The 16,933-nt window shown below is 39.9% G+C and overlaps 1 protein-coding gene across 1 annotated transcript; it reads left to right on the top strand.

The window, feature by feature from the left end:
* Window positions 1-288: 288 nt before the first annotated feature.
* On the top strand, window positions 289-12,974 carry LOC143922563 (prostamide/prostaglandin F synthase-like). Its single transcript, XM_077445859.1, has 6 exons — window positions 289-1,807; window positions 6,540-6,635; window positions 6,701-6,809; window positions 6,882-7,007; window positions 7,075-7,208; window positions 12,833-12,974. The coding sequence occupies exons 1-6, from the start codon at window positions 1,655-1,657 to the stop codon at window positions 12,872-12,874; spliced, it is 660 nt and encodes a 219-aa protein (XP_077301985.1). The 5' UTR covers window positions 289-1,654; the 3' UTR covers window positions 12,875-12,974.
* Window positions 12,975-16,933: the final 3,959 nt, after the last annotated feature.

A 16,933-nucleotide genomic window follows, 5' to 3' on the forward strand; every position in this document is an offset into this window, starting at 1 on the left:
CGGTAGCGCTACAACACCTCCACGAGCCACAACGACTCACAGTCCAGCTCGGAGTATCATCAACCACATCGATGCCCCTGCCGCCCCACCAACCGACATCAGCCTCGGAAGAGCGGCGCCGGCGCAGCATCGCATCGCGCGACCATCGGACCAGCCACCGTCCTGCTCGCGACGTTACCGCCCTCGAATGTACCGACCATTCAGGGCGGTACACCTACACAGCGGATGACCCACGTCAACAATTTTTTTTCTCCCCACTCAATAATTTTTTTCTCTTTCTTTGTGTAACAATAATTTTTTTTTCTATTGTAAAATTTGTTTCTTTGTAATTTTGGTATCGCTGATGCTGGGGGGGGAGTGATGTGGCGGCTCGCTTATACGACATGGTCGAGTTTGGTTGCCTTCCTGCGAGTGGGGACCAACCCGGCTGGGTTCGGAGAGCCACTACTCACTCTGTCTTCAGCTGTCATATAATAAACACGTGCATTAACATGCCAGTCGTCTCATTCGTTCATCCTCCATAATTTAATTAATATAAAATCACAACATATACAAATAGAGTAAATTTGTAATAAAAATATGGTATGAACAAAATTCAAATAAAATAAAAATTATGAATACTTTAAAAAAGTACGAAATTCACAGATCCAATCTTCGCGTCTTTATTGTAAACATATCTAATATTTATATCCCTATGAATATTTAATAAAGCAAGTCCATTTAGTCGATTTTCCGACATCGTATTTCTTAAATATGTTTTCAGTCGTCGTCGTGTGGAAAAGCTCCGTTCACTTGTGGCTGTTGTCACCGGAAGTGTTGCTAGAATTTTTAGAATTATGTAAATATTGGGGAATATTGAAGGATTGCAAATTGCAATTGCAGCTAGTGCGTTTTTTGGTCGATTTTCACTAGTACTTATGTATATGTGGCGGCTCGCTTATACGACATGGTCGAGTTTGGTTGCCTTCCTGCGAGTGGGAACCAACTCGGCTGGGTTCGGAGAGCTACTACTCACTCTGTCTTCAGCTGTCATATAATAAACACGTGCATTAACATGCCAGTCGTCTCATTCGTTCATCCTCCATATATATATTGCCACCACATTTCCAACTCTCCAGTTAGAATGCAAGGCCCACAAAATATATCTTGGTTGTAAATTTCCCCCAAAGTCTTTATCTTATTTTTTAAAACACTTGATGGTTGAGAGCGTTTTCCATCGGGAAGCAAACATTGGAAATTTTCAAGTATATGTTTATGTCCTAAAAATCTGTCATGGATTTGTGATAATTTGTGAGATATTTTGCCGCCGACTGCGCTCCGCCAAGAGGGGGGTCCAGACCCCCCGGAACCCCCCCCCCCCTCCTTCGCTACCCCACTGATTGAAATTTAAAACTTCGAATTATAGTATAAAAATTTCGAATTAGCGTAGTTTTCACTACAAGCAATGGACTCGTGTGTTGGCAGATTTGTCGATACGAAACGTCAGGCGCCGAACTGTCAAAATGCCTATAATATGCTTATGCTTATAATGACGTCACTTTTAGGTGATAGAGTTGCTTAGGCACATGTCTGCTAGGATATAAGATTCATGGGTTCAGATTCTTAGATAAGCACGAAACATACTTAAGTGGTGTGACGTCATAGTTTGGGTGCGATGTTGACTTACGTGAGTCGCGTTTGTCGTGGGGCGAGGTTCAGTCTATCGCCGACTGTCGTAGGGGTATTGTCTCGTTCGCTGGCCTCGTCTGGATCTTCGAAAGCCATGGATTTGAACGCGTATCACTTGAAGAGTATGGCCACGGCGCAGGTAGGAGTCTTTGGTCTTACATAGCCGGCATCCGCGAACTGTTGCAACATGTTGCGTTTTCTATGTAGAGATTCGTCTCGAAATTTTTACAAATTCGATGAGTTTATATTATATATTGCAGCGCGTTTGTTGTGTAATTTTTATTGATGTACTTTTTCAGATTGTAAAATTACAAAAAAATACAATTTAATATGCTAATTTTTAAACTTGAATGGACTTAAATTAAAACGTAATCGCATCAACTCTTACTATGAGAAGGATAGTTGTATTTTCTTGAAACTAGAATCATAATGCTTGACTCAAATTTTTAGATTCAATTATACGTTTGGACTTTAGACCTGTGGTTCTAACCTGGGTTCGATCGGACTCCAAGGGTTCGGTGAGTCAGTCTCAGGGGTTCGGCGGTAGTCAAGACACACACCCGACTCATATGATTCGGGTGCCAATTAAGAAAGATTCCAATTAAGAAGGGTTCGGTGAATGATCATATGAAACTGGTGGGGGTCAGTACCTCCAACAAGGCTAAGAACCACTGCTTTAGACTAAACTAAACAAAAATAACGCCAACTTCGTAAAATTGCCCGTCAAATCCCAATAAAAAAAACCATTTAGTAAGATTTTGAGAAAATTTCCAAATTTAACTAATATAAATTTTTTCAATTATTTTTAAAAATTTCAAATGCTAGAATGGTACAGAAAAAAGTATATAGGGATAGGAAAGTAGATAAAAAAATTAAAGTGACAAGTAATGGTACATGTAGGTAGACAAAAAGACAAAAAAAGTGTTTAAATAGTACCCAAGAGCATGTACAATAGAAGAAAACAGGCTAATCCACAACGGAGCAATGGACTAAGGAAAACTTGGATGAAAGATGTGCAGAATATTGAAAAGATTTCTTTCGAACCAGTGGATGATACATCAAGTCGCTTCATACAACAATCTTTTTAACCAATATATTGACTAATCAAATTCTTCCAAAAATTGGTTGCTACAAAGACCTGCTCCTACCAGAATTCCAGCCTTTTAAAAATTGAGCTAATCTAATTTTCACCTCTTTCTGGTTCTTTTGTCCCTTGATACATTCTCAACTTACTTTGATACTCCTGACAAACCTGAAATTAAAGACTAGCAGGATTTTCTTGATCAAAACTATACGTCATTCTATTGAACGCATGTATTCCCAACAATATGTATCGTCTTAAAATGACTCCTTCAAATCAAACCATATGACTCACCACAGAGACGAAGAAATCCTTGAAAAATTCTCTAGTTCTTGCTGTATGATTCAACCATTATAAACTTTTTGAGTCGATTTATCTTGTGGGTGAACTTTCTCTTTCTTTTTTTTCTCCGATATTACTCTTCTTTCTCGTCTGCTTAATGCAAAGCGTCATAGTCATTTCTAACATCTGCAATATGGTGAGCGATCCGCCTCCACTTCTTCCAGTCTTGTGCCGAGTTGAAAGTAGCGTTTAGGGACGGTCCCGTCATTTCTTTAATTTGGTCTGACCATCTTATGGAAGACTGTCCTCTAGAGTGTTCCAGTGACTACCAGCTGCTTTAGTCTCCACATTATTCCTGGTAATATGGGCGAAGTAAGAAAGAAACCTTCTTCTACATGTTGTGAAGAAAGTTTCACTTAAGCTGTTAGCTCTTCAGGATGCAGATTTTCATGCTTCTTTCAGTCCACGAAATACGCAGCATCCGCCTCGAAGGCATATAACATGTCGCTGTCTTTTTTTTTAATCTCGACTCCATACAATGCAATGGGAATCACCAGAGATCGCACCAGACGGATCTTTTCGAATATATGCACTGGCAATTTCTTTTATAGCAATTTAAAAGCCTTAACATGTAGACTGGTTGGACCTCTTCTCCGAACCAATATGGTAAACATCAAAATCTGTACACAATGCAGTTTGATCCACAACGAGATAGAAGCCACTGATACTTTCATATCAACAAAATTTGACCCAACAACAATAATGATGTAACCGTAATTATATTCAAAATAATTATATTTTTTGTTATATAACCAATGACTACGTACTAGCAGTAATTTTCGATGTTTAACAAATACCAAGTTAGTAACTAATTCGAGTTTCCAAATACTGAGCACTGAAAGATAACAAATCGGGCCTTGTGTAACATCACATTGTTGTACATTGTATCTTCACAGTTGTCATATTTATAAATGGCATAATTGTTTATTTGCGTGGCGATAATGTTGCGATAATTGGTCAAATGTTTATTTCCCTCTAGTATTACATACATTGTAGTGAGAGTGCAGTTAATATTTTACATATTTAATTATTTTTTTGACATTGAAAATTAATCAATGATGTATTCAGTCAAGGCTGTAAAGCCATTAATATATGTACTTCATAACCAAACAATTTGTGTAGATACATGCGAGGCTAAATTATTTATTGAACTATTTTTGAGGGCGGAATTAAGTTGCCTTTGAATTTTAAATTACACAGTTATTGATTATTTTTTCAGTTGACCTTGTACCTCGTATTTATATTGAAACGTTTATTTTTTGTTAAATTTTATTTTATTTTAATTTTTTATTTAACACTAACTTGCAATATCTGATCTTACTACATATATACATATTGCTTTCATGTATTTTTAAATATTCTTAATCGTGTTCCACACTTAGAAGTAAAATTTCAAGCATTTCAATTTTTTCAGTCCTGTATTCCTTATCAGAATGTATATTTTTGCATGATGCCGTTACCCCGATTGCCATCTATGGTATTAAACTTAAACATATGTATATAAATTTGAAATTATATTCATATAGTGGATTTGATGGTTTTTGCCAATTTGATAAGGAACCATTTCAACAATGAAATCAGATAAATCGGCAAACTCTGATAAGAAATGATCGACATGGAGTCATAAATATTCAAGTCTCACCAGCAGCACTACAGAAATGCATCTGAATAAATTATTTTGCGATCGAGGTCAACCCAGGGATTCAAACCCGGGAACCTCTCAGTGTTTAGCTTCAACGCAACCACCAAGCTATGCTGCTGGCTATGCCATATATATTATAATTATGCCAATTTTGTACTTATCTGCAATTGAGCAAAAAATTAAAATTTGGAATAAAAATAATACTTATATATTATAATACTAGCTGTATTACCCGGCTACGCTCGGTATTTGTAAACTAAACCGCTTAAACGTGACTAATCTAATAGTTAACATTTTATTAAATTTATTTGAATAGTTTTATTTTATATAAATTTATTTGAATAATGATTTGTTTTTTTTATTAAATTGACTGTCACGAACAAACAAACATATATAGTAAGTCGCTTATAAAAAATTATATGTACGCCCCCGGCGTCTGCGCCACCTTTAGCTACGCCCCCCGAGCATTCGCCCTCTGCGCCCCCTGAGCATTCGCCGTCTAGGGCTTTGCCCTCCTGAGCATTTGCCGTCTAGGGCTTCGTCCTCTGCGCCCCCATGAGCATTTTCCATTAAGGGCTACGCCCTCTGCTCCCCCCTGAGCATTCGCCGTCTAGGGCTTCCCCCTCTGTGCCCCCCTGAGCATTTGCCGTCTAGGGCTACGCCCCCGGCGCGAAGACGAATCAGCGCCCATGAATCGAAAAATAAAAATCGAATCATTTGTTCGATAACGTCACGGATCTACGAACTAATCAAGGATACATATATACAAAGTCTCTTTCCAAATTATATATATTACATAGAATAGATATAAAAAGTTTTTTTTCTTTTTCTGTCCTTGTAGCCTCACATCACGTTAATTTTCAGGAAACTTTATCCAAGTTATAAGCACCTATTTTTTATATTTACCTTTCTACACAATAAATAATTAAATAATCTTCTATTAAATATCGAACAGCTACTCGTGAACTACTTTTTTTACGTTTTATTTTTTTTTCCCAAGTACATACATATGTATAATACTTATAGATTATAGAAGGAACAAAACTCAATTACATACATATTACATTTTAGACCTTTTTAAACTTCAAATTACAAAAATCCATTTTTGGATCTAATTCTGCATTGACTAATCCCAAAGAGAGTTAAACAATTGAATTTAAATATGCAAGGTTTGGTCTAGATAGGATAAATTAGCAAAAAGTTGTTTAGGATTGTACAGAGGAACAGATTTTATATACATATGTGTATATCGAACAACTCAAAATTTGGCAAAAGGCTTTGGTAAAGGAATGTGATTCCGATGTCGGGAGTGTTTCAAAAGTTATTTTTTAATAAAATTTCATTCACCAAACCTTTCAATCATTAAGCCTGCCAATTGAATATCTGATCAATAAACGGCAAAGTATATGCAAAAGCTTCAATGAATGGTATCGAATCATACTCTGTACATTTGACCTTTATCTCTATTTGAACTTAAGGTAATTTTCGAGAGGAAAATTCACGTAGACAGTTCAGCGTCTATCAAACTGACAGATTTGAATTGGCGACAGAATTATTCAACGAATGATTTTAGAATTCATTTAAAAAATCTCAAGATCACTTGAATGTCAACGTATGTAGATTATCTTGAAAAATAGTTTCCGATACATTCATTATAATAATCTAGATTTTGGGTTTAAATAAATTGATATCAATTTATAACTTAACAATTCTTACAATAAAATAATTATTTATATTCATATATTTAGATTATTGAGATATCTTAAAGATAAAAATTCCAAACTAATTAGTTTCCTTTAATTTCAGCCGGCCACTCTCGGAAACTTATGCAAGGACAATGCATGCGTTGTAATTTTTTTCAGACGATGGGGCTGTGTCTTCTGTCGCATGTGGGCAAAAGAGGTTCGTCATACACGTTTTGTTTATATGTTTAATTACAATAAATAATCCTGATTGAAACATTTTAGGTATCAGAAATATCTAAAACATTGACACAGAACAATGTCAAACTAATCGGAATTGGTGCGGAGGATATCGGTGCTGAAGAATTCAAAGAGGGAAAGTTCTTCGACGGAGGTAATTCTCAATTTTATTTTGTTATATGGATTTACCGAAATCACCCGGTTTTAAATTTTCTCATTATTTTAGATCTATACCTTTCCGATAAGGATGCTTATAAAAATCTAGGATTCAAAAGATTCTCATACATAAACGTGGCAATGAGCATGATATGGACTCAAACAAGGAACGCAATCTCCAAATCGAAGACCATGAGTAATTGACATTCAATTCAATGTACATATCATATTATCTAGGTATTACATGATTTTATTTTGATCAGATGTCAGCGGTGATCTCAAAGGTGACGGCTTACAAAATGGCGGCGCACTGATCGTCGGCAAGGACGGGAAGATATTGAAACATTTCATCCAAGACGGACCGGCTGATCACATCTCCAACGAGGACATTTTGAAGGTTGGGATCCACTATATTAAGTGGGATGGAAGAATTTGAACAAGAGTCTCCAAATTAAGTCCTGTGGTTCAGAATATTGCCACTTTTATGTTTGCCCCGCAAAGAAATCTCGAATGATTCATGTAATTTCTAGAAAGTTCTAAAAACTGGGAAATCTGATCTGATCTGAATGTATTTACTTAATATTCCTATTTGGCTTAAAAAGATTAGACCATATGAGTACTTTGAAAATGAACATTCACCAATAAAATTTAACCAAATTACATAGCTTGCGTTGTGTACATAGCAAATTACATTGAGTTTTTAAGATAATGTCACCAAAGTATGTACATATGTTGGTATTGAGTAAAATTTTAAATATTATAACATATCAATTTATTATAGACTGCCCGAATTTTCCGGAAACTGTGAGAGTCCGTGTATTTTTTGAAAAGTAACCATAAAAATAATAAGTTTTGTAAATTAAACATAGCTCTTAAACCTTTCTATCATTTAAATTAAAAATTGGAATACAGCTGCTTTACAGTTGTCTTCGACCGTATAAATAAATTGTCAGATCAGTATTTCTCAAGCAGTGGTGATTGTTGTATCCAATTTTGTATAAAATTTTATATACATTTCAAAATATTTCCATGTATGTATGTATATAATATCATTGATCATTGTTTTCAAATGAATGAAGAATTAAATTTGAGAAGTACATATGTATGCTACGCAAGAAAAATTAGTGAATTTCGGTATCTGAGGATTTGATTTTTTTTTTATTTTTAAATGCTTTTTATTATTACGAAATTATGTTCACAATACATCTTATATCTATTTTAATAGCTACTGATCTACTGATCATTTTCTATTTTACAATTTTAATTTAATTTGGTTAGTAATCACAGTATTATATTATTCTAATGTTAATCTAAAGCATAATAGGAAAAAGAGCTCAAAAACCTATTTACAATCCTTATAAATGTTCATAATACATCTAATACATAATATTAATTAAAGACTATCTAAAGTCGATGACCTAAAGCAGATTGTGTTTAGGTAATCTGTGTTTATACCTGAAGGGTATAGACATTTTATTGTAATCACCGAGACTCTTCACAAGTGTGTTAGTATGGTTATTAGTGATTCTTTCATAGAATCTACTGGTTAGTTTGTTAGTAATGTCTGTAACAAACGGAATATTATATATAGCATGCAGTTTTTTCAGGTTAGTATATATGGGTGTATTATAAATTATTTTAAGGGATTTATTTTGTATTACTTGGAGCTTGGAAAGGTTAGTATTCGAGGCGTTATTCCATACAGGTGAAGCATAGGTTAATAATGGTAATATGAGCGCGCGATATAATTTTATTTTATTTAGCGTTGATAGAGAACTATGGCGATTAAATATTGGATATATTGAGGATATACCCCGCATCGCCTTGCATTTCGCTGCCTCAATGTGAGGTGCCCATCGCATTCTTTTATCAAACGTTACTCCTAAATATTTTATTACTGGCTGCCATTTCAGACTTTCTCCAGAGGGGATTTTCAGATCTGAACTTGGCTTATGTTTTCTAACACTAAAGAATATGGCGTCTGTTTTGGTTTGATTAATTTGAATTTTCCACTTAGTGAAGTGTTCAGTCATTGTTTTAATTGCAAATTCAAGATTTTTAAGAATAGTGTCTGGTTTTTTGCTACTTGTGAAGCAAGCTGTATCATCTGCATATAGGGCTATGTGACAGTTTTTTGGAATAGGTATGTCATTTATATATATGGAGAACAAGAGTGGGGCAAGCAAGCTCCCCTGCGGAACGCCAGCTGCGATTATTTTTGGAGACGATAATTCATTATTTACGCTAACCACTAGCTTTCTACGAGTTAAGTACGATTTGATGATGAGAATTAGGTAGTTTGGTATTTTGTTAATAAGGAGCTTATGAATGAGTCCATCGTGCCAAACCGTGTCGAAGGCCTTTTCTATGTCGAGACATACCATTCCGGTACTTCTCTTCATATTAAAGTTCTTCGTCACGTGTTCAGTTAGTCTTGTTAGTTGTTGGGTCGTGGAATGTCCAGTGCGAAATCCAAATTGTTCATTTATTAATTTCTTATTTACGACATTAAGTAAACGTGTGTAGATTATTTTTTCCAGAATTTTTGAAAGCGTGCAAAGTAAGCTAATGGGTCGATAATTGGCCGGGTTTTTTGAGCTTTTATCGGGCTTAAGTATGGGAATTACGTTGGCTGTTTTCCAGTATTCTGGGAAATACCCGGTGAGTAAACATGCGTTGAATATTTTAGATAGTGAGACTAAAGCTTTAAATGGAAGTTATTTGATTGTGATGTTATCTATTGAATCTCGCCCAGGTGCCTTTTTATTTTTTAAATTACGTATTATATTTTGGATTTCACACGGATGCACCAATTTTATATTTTTAGTACTGTTAGTGGGAGTTTTTGTGATGATTTTAATGGACCGGTTGACTTTATTATGCGTTGGTATGTGATTGTAATGCTGTGTGAGTGTGTGATGTCTTTGGAAGGATTTTGATAATAGTTCTGCTTTGTCGCAATCACGCGTCACTGAGATTCCTGCATCATCTAATGGAGGAATCGAGTGTTTTGTCCTGCGAATCGCTTTAGCTAATTTCCATAGAGAGCCATCAACTGAGCTCAATTTTTCTAATTTTTTAGACCAAGCTTCATTTTTGATTTCTTTGATTCTAATTTTAATTTGATATGTGAGCTTATTAATTAATGTTTTCAATGCTGGATTTTTTGATGTTTGCCAAATTTTACGGAGTTTATTTTTACTTTTAATTAGATTTGCAACAAAGTCAGTTATCTCTAATTTGTGTTCAATGTATTGTGTCTTAGGTATGTGAAGGTGTTTGGATCGAGTTATTGATTCCGTTAGGTGTATTATGGAGCTGTCGATTTCGGTTTTGTTTGTGAGTGTGGTAGAAGTTAATTTGGTTTGGTCATTTATGTACGACTTGAACTCTCGCCAGTTAGCTCTCCCGTAATCCCAACTATGCTTGATGATTTCCTCGGGTTTCCCGTCGATTGAGAAGATTATCGGGAGATGATCAGACGACAGGGTTTGAAGGGCATTTGGTGTCGATATTTTTGGGCAGTTCTTGACGAGGACAAGATCTAGTGTGGATGGTTGTGAGTTATTTGTGGGATAGTGTGTGTATGTATCCGGATGAAGTAAGATTGTATCTGTTAGTTGAATGTATTTAAAAAGAGTTGTGCCTTGTTGGTCAGTGTTTACGCAACTCCATAACGGATGTTTGGCATTAAAGTCACCAACTACCACTACCGAACTACCAATGTTAAATATTTTGTTAAGATCGGATGCCAATAATCGTTTTTGGGGAGGATTGTAAGCGGATGCTACTATGTGACGGGTGTTGTTAATTGTTAGTTCGATGGCGGTTAGTTCTAAATTTTTTATTGGCGGAGTTATTACGCGACAATGTTTAATTGACGATTTTATAAAAATGGCAACTCCCCCTCCATGCTGTTCTCGGTCTTCGCGATAGCAGTTAAAGTTAGGTAGGTTAATACGGATATGAGGTTTTAAGAAGGTCTCGGAGATTAAAACTATGTCAACACAGTACTCACCGATCGCCGACTCTAGTTCGTCAATCTTATTCTTAAGTCCACGAGCATTCCAAGCTAGAATGTTCAGTCGCCTCCCGTTAATCAAAGACATCGAGATATTCGACAAGCATGAGTGCCAGCTCTAGTTTGTCGGTGCAACCGCTGGCCTTGGCACGAATCTCCTGGAGGATCTTCAACATCTTCGTCATAGACGCCATGGAAGTTAGGTCTGTTGTTGGTTGAATGTTGGGATTGGTTGGTTGGTGGGGTTTTTTAGGGATATTTGGGATATTTGGTGAAGGAGTTTTAATGGTCGGTAGCTTTGGGAAGTTATGATCGTTAACGACCGGGATATTTTGTGGCTGCGCCACTGGGAGTTTCCAAGGGTTGGCTTTGACAATTGATGCTCGATTCTTCCTCGATTCCAGCATTTTCAGATAGCTCTGTCTTTTTGGACAGTCTTTGAAGTTAGCGGGGTGAGATCCTGAACAGCCTGAGCAGACAGCAGGGGTAACTATTCCTTGATTGCATTGTGCGGTGAGGTGAGTGCCGGCACATTTGACGCACTTGGCCTGCCGATTGCAGTTTTTCGCAGCGTGTCCATATTCTTGGCATCTGAAACATTGAGTAATATTTTGTGAATTACTAGTATATTTAACGACACTGACCTTTGTGTAACAGATGTACCGGATTTCTTTAATCTTCTTTGCCGATACCGATGGCTCGAAGAACACCAAGTATAGCTCGGTGGCGTTGCTCCTAGGCTCCTTCGTCTTCATCTGTATGACTTTGGTTACAGGGAATCCCTGTCTGATGATGTCATCTTTAATATCAGCTTCCGGCAATTTCGGCAAGCCACGCACGACACTTTTTATTTCCTTTTCCTCCTTCCTGGAAAAGGTATGGAATTGTCGGTCTGGTGTCAATCCATCCCGAAGTTTTTTAAAGTCTTCAAGACTTTTACATTGTATCTTGACATTATTTTGACCAATGTAAGTCATTGTGAAGTCTTTTATAAACTTCTTGATCGACTCGATCATGCTGCCGTGAGTGCCAGTAGCTGTCATGATGATGGGCGGGATTCTTCCACCGCTTCTGGGGACATCGGAAACTTCCAAGAGCCCTTCAAATTTGTTTTTCTCCTGAATTTTAAATTCAGGAGCAACATCTTTCACGTTCTTTGCCGTATGTTTTGGAAACTGCCACTCGGTCTCCATCTGAGCGGTCTGAGAACAGCCTGGTTGAGGAGCTTCGGTTGTAGTTATCAGTGTCTTCTTAATTCGCTTTTTCAGGTTGGATCCTCGCATGGTGCCAACATGTGTTCGTTTTGTGGGGGGTGTTTGTGGTGTATGTTAAAAGGTGTGGGTTTTTTGACGGTATGGCGTATCGCTGTATTATGAGCGCTCGCACAGAGAGTACGTCTTCGGCACGTCCGTTCTCACGGAGCGTCGAGAGACGAGTATGTATCTGAGGATTTGAAATCTTTTCTAAATAGTATTATTTTGAAATATTATCGAAAAATTCCTTGGAAAAAACGTCAAACTTAGAAATATGTATATTTTTCGATATTTTGGATAAAGATAAGCTGGTATTTATGGATGGGAGTTTGAAACTAAATCTGTTAAATAATACTTTTTTTTGTATGAAGTTTGAGGATTTATAAACACAAGCTGTATTGACCTTTGAAGGAAATTTTATTAAAAACACGGTGTATGTGTTTATGGCCCATAAGTTAATGCATTCGTCGTGATCTTAAAGTTATTAAAATATTCAACTTTGCTTGGTTATATATTCACCTTAGTAACCTTCAGATAGACCCCATTTTTCAAACAGAAATTGATTCAAAACATATGGCATTGTTCGAAGAATTCGAAATTCGAATAGTATATGTACATATGTTTGGCAGGTTAAAATTTCAACACTGTATTTTGTTTTAAACCTAATTATTATATTGGCAACTTTGCCGGTATTCTTTTGTTTTTATATATTTATATTAATTCATAACAATTGTTTCATTTGTTTAGATCTTGAACATCGAAGTACCACCAACTAATGCTGAAAAATGAGTCTGCGTTTTTCGTCAACATTGTTTAAATCATATATGTACCATTTATGTATGTTTAATTTCTTAAATAAATGTTTCAAATTTCAACGTTTTTTATATACAAATGTGTGTATTCTCTCTTCTAATCTATAATTTGGAAAGAGACTTTGTATGTAAATATCCTTGGTCGTCGTCGTCTTCGTCGTCGTCCGTAGATCGGTGACGTCATCGAACACGTGATTCGATTTTTTTTTTTTCGATCCATGGGCGCCGATTTGTTTTATTCGTTTCGCGAGTAGCTTCATGGGGCCCCGCCAATGGCGCCAAAAGGGGCACAGCCCCGTGGGGCCCCGAAGGGGCCCGGAGGGCGCAGCCTCATGGGGCGCAGCCCCATGGGGCTCAAAAGGGGGCGCAGCTTTATGGGGCACAGCCTTATCGGCCGCAGCCTTATGGGGCGCAACCTTATGGGGCGCTGTCTTATGGGGCGCAGCCTTATGGGGCGCCGCCTTATGGGGCGCCGCCTTATGGAGCTTAGCCACATGGGGCCCCGAAGGGGGCGCAAGGGGGCGCAGCCTCATGGGGCGCAGCCCCATGGGGCCCCAAAGGCGGTGCAGCCTCATGGGGCCCCGAAGGGGGCGCAGGGGGGCGGAGCCTCATGGGGCCCCGAAGGGGGCGCAGGGGGGCGCAGCCTCATGGGGCGTAGCCTTATGGGGCGCTGTCTTATGGGGCGCAGTCTTATGGGGCGCCGCCTTATGGAGCTTAGCCGCATGCGGCCCCGAAGGGGGCGCAGCCTCATGGGGCCCCGAAGGGGGTGCAGCCTCATTGGGCCCCAAAGGGGGCGCAGGGGGGCGCAGCCTCATGGGGCGCCGCCTTATGGGGCGCAGCCTTATGGGGCGCTGTCTTATGGGGCGCCGCCATATGGGGCGCCGCCTTATGGGGCGCTGCCTTATGGGGCGCTGCCTTATGGGGCGCTGCCTTATGGGGCGCCGCCTTATGGGGCGCCGCCTTATGGAGCTTAGCCGCATGGGGCCCCGAAGGGGGCGCAGCCTCATGGGGCGAAGCCCCATGGGGCGCAGCCTTATGAGGCGAAGCCCTAAACGGCAACTGATCATGTGGGCGAAGCCCTTGACGGCATTTAATCATGGGGGCGCGGAGGGGCGAAGCCCTAATAGGCATTAACTAAGGGGGGCGAAGCCCTAGGCGGCATATAATCATGAGGGTGCGGAGGGGCGAAGCCCCAAAAGGCATTAATTATGGGGGGCGAAGCCCTAAACGGCATTTAATAATGGGGGCGCGGAGGGGCGAAGCCCTAAAAGGCATTAGCTAAGGGGGTGAAGCCCTAAACGGCAATTAATCTTGGGGGCGCGGGGGGCGAAGCCCTAAAAGGCATTAACTAGGGGGGGCGAAGCCCTAGACGACATTTAATCATGGGGGTGCGGAGGGGCGAAGCCCTAAAAGGCATTAACTAAGGGGGGCGAAGCCCTAAAAGGCATTAACTAAGGGGGGCGAAGCCCTAGACGGCTTTGAATCATGGGGGCGCGGAGGGGCGAAGCCCTAAAAGGCAACTGATCATGGGGGCGAAGCCCTAAACGGCAATTGCTCATGGGGCGTGGAGGGGCGAAGCCCTAGAAGGCAAAGGCTCAGGGGGGTGCCGAGGACGAAGCCCTAGAAGGCAAAAAAAAAATTTGATTTTTTTTTTGATTTTTTAAAAATTTTTTTTTGATTTTTTTTTTGATTTTTTTTATTTTTTTTTTATTTTTTTTTTTAATTTTTTTTTTAAATTTTTTTTTAAAATTTAAAATTTTTTTTTTTTTTTAATTAAATTAGCTTAGTCATGTTTAAGCGGTTTATATTATAAACACTGAGCGAAGCCGGGTAATACAGCTAGTCTAATCTATAATTTGGAAAGAGACTTTGTATGTATCCTTGGTCGTCGTCGTCGTCGTCCGTAGATCGGTGACCGTAGATCGTAGATTTTTTTTCGATCCATGGGCGCCGATTTGTTTTTTTCGATTCAATGGATTCACCCCCGCGGGGGCGCAAAGCGAGTAGCTTCATGGGGCCCCGCCAGGGGCGCCACAAGGGGCGCAGCCCCGTGGGGCCCTGAAGGGGGCCCGGGGGGGCGCAGCTTTATGGGGCACAGCCTTATCGGCCGCAGCCTTATGGGGCGCAGTCTTATAGAGCTTAGCCGCATGGGGCCCCGAAGGGGGCACAAGGGGGCGAAGCCTCATGGGGCGCAGCCCCATGGGGCCCCAAAGGGGGCGCAGCCTCATGGGGCGTAGCCCCATGGGGCCCCGAAGGGGAGCGCAGCCTCATGGTGCGTAGCCTTATGGGGCGCTGTCTTATGGGGCGCAGCCTTATGGGGCGATGCCTTATGGGGCACCGCCTTATGGGGCGCAGCCTTATGGGGCGCTGTCTTATGGGGCGCAGCCTTAGGGACGCAGCCTCATGGGGCCCCGAAGGGGGCGCAGGGGGTGCAGTCTCATGGGGCGTAGCCTTAAGGGGGCGCAGTCTTATGGGGCGCTGCCTTATGGGGCGCCGCCTTATGGGGTGCCGCCTTATGGAGCTTAGCCGCATGGGGCCCCGAAGGGGGCGCAGCCCCATGGGGCTCCGAAGGGGGCGCAGCCCCATGGGGCCCCGAAGGGGGCGCAGCCTCATTGGGCCCCAAAGGGGGCGCAGCCCCATGGGGCTTCGAAGGGGGCGCAGCCTCTTTGGGCCCCAAAGGGGGCGCAGCCCCATGGCGCCCCGAACGGGGCACAAGGGGGGGCAGCCTCATGGGGCGAAGCCCCATGGGGCGCAGCCTTATGAGGCGAAGCCCTAAACGACAACTGATCATGGGGGCGAAGCCCTAGAGGGCATTTAATCATGGGGGCGAAGCCCTAGACGGCATTATGATCATGGGGGCGCGGAGGGGCGAAGCCCTAAAAGGCATTAACTAAGGGGGGCGAAGCCCTAGACGGCATTAAATCATCGGGGTGCGGAGGGGCGAAGCCCTAAAAGGCAACTGATCATGGGGGCGAAGCCCTAAACGGCAATTGCTCATGGGGGCGTGGAGGGGCGAAGCCCTAGAAGGCAAAGGCTCAGGGGGGCGCCGAGGGCGAAGCCCTAGAAGGCAAAAAAAAATTTGATTTTTTTTTTTTGATTTTTTTAAATTTTTTTTTTGATTTTTTTTTTTAAATTTTTTTTGATTTTTTTTTTTTTAATTTTTTTTTTTTTTTTTTAAATTTTAAAATTTGTTTTTTTTTTAATTAAATTAGCTTAGTCATGTTTAAGCGGTTTATATTATAAACACTGAGCGAAGCCGGGTAATACAGCTAGTAATAAATAATACAGAAATAAAAGACAAGTGGTTTTTTTTTATTTAATTTTTTTACTATTTTTGCCTGTTTTGATGTTATATAATATAAACAAATATTTGAAGATTTCATTACAAGAAAACCAATTGTTTCGCCTACTCACTCACATGTAAAAAACAAATACATGTACATATGAACAAGTCGAACGTCGATAATTCCAACCGCATACTATGATCCAAAATTAAAACCAAACTGCTTAATACTATTTCGGTCCTTCAAGCGGTCAAATTATCGATGCCCCACCTGCAAATATTCTAAATACACATTAAATAGAATATTTTTGGTTTAACAATTCAATGCAGACAAATCGACGAGTATATACACACACATATATATATATATATATATATACCTCGTCGGCAATACACAATGGATAATACATACGAACGAACTTATCTACAAATAAGTATTCATCAGCCTTTCACCGTCCACGGCCTCTCTTCGATCTCCTTCCACTCGAGTACATCTTTTCATCCGTCACATTTTCATTAGCTCTGCTACATCTCTCATATCTTCAATCCAAACATACTGTTTCCGTATTACAAACGTTTCAATACTACATACACCAAATTCAACCAAAGCAGGCCCGTTTGCAGAACTGTCAATTGGACTCTTTGTTTGGTGTTATGTTGATTTACATATATTCAATTTGGTCCTACTTATAATTTAAGGCCTTGGATAGTCTGCTAGGGTGAGTCTAACTTTTTTTATATCGACCCTAACTT

The sequence above is a fragment of the Arctopsyche grandis genome, chromosome 2 (genome assembly GCF_051622035.1).
Source record: "Arctopsyche grandis isolate Sample6627 chromosome 2, ASM5162203v2, whole genome shotgun sequence".
NCBI classification, from domain to species: domain Eukaryota; kingdom Metazoa; phylum Arthropoda; class Insecta; order Trichoptera; family Hydropsychidae; genus Arctopsyche; species Arctopsyche grandis.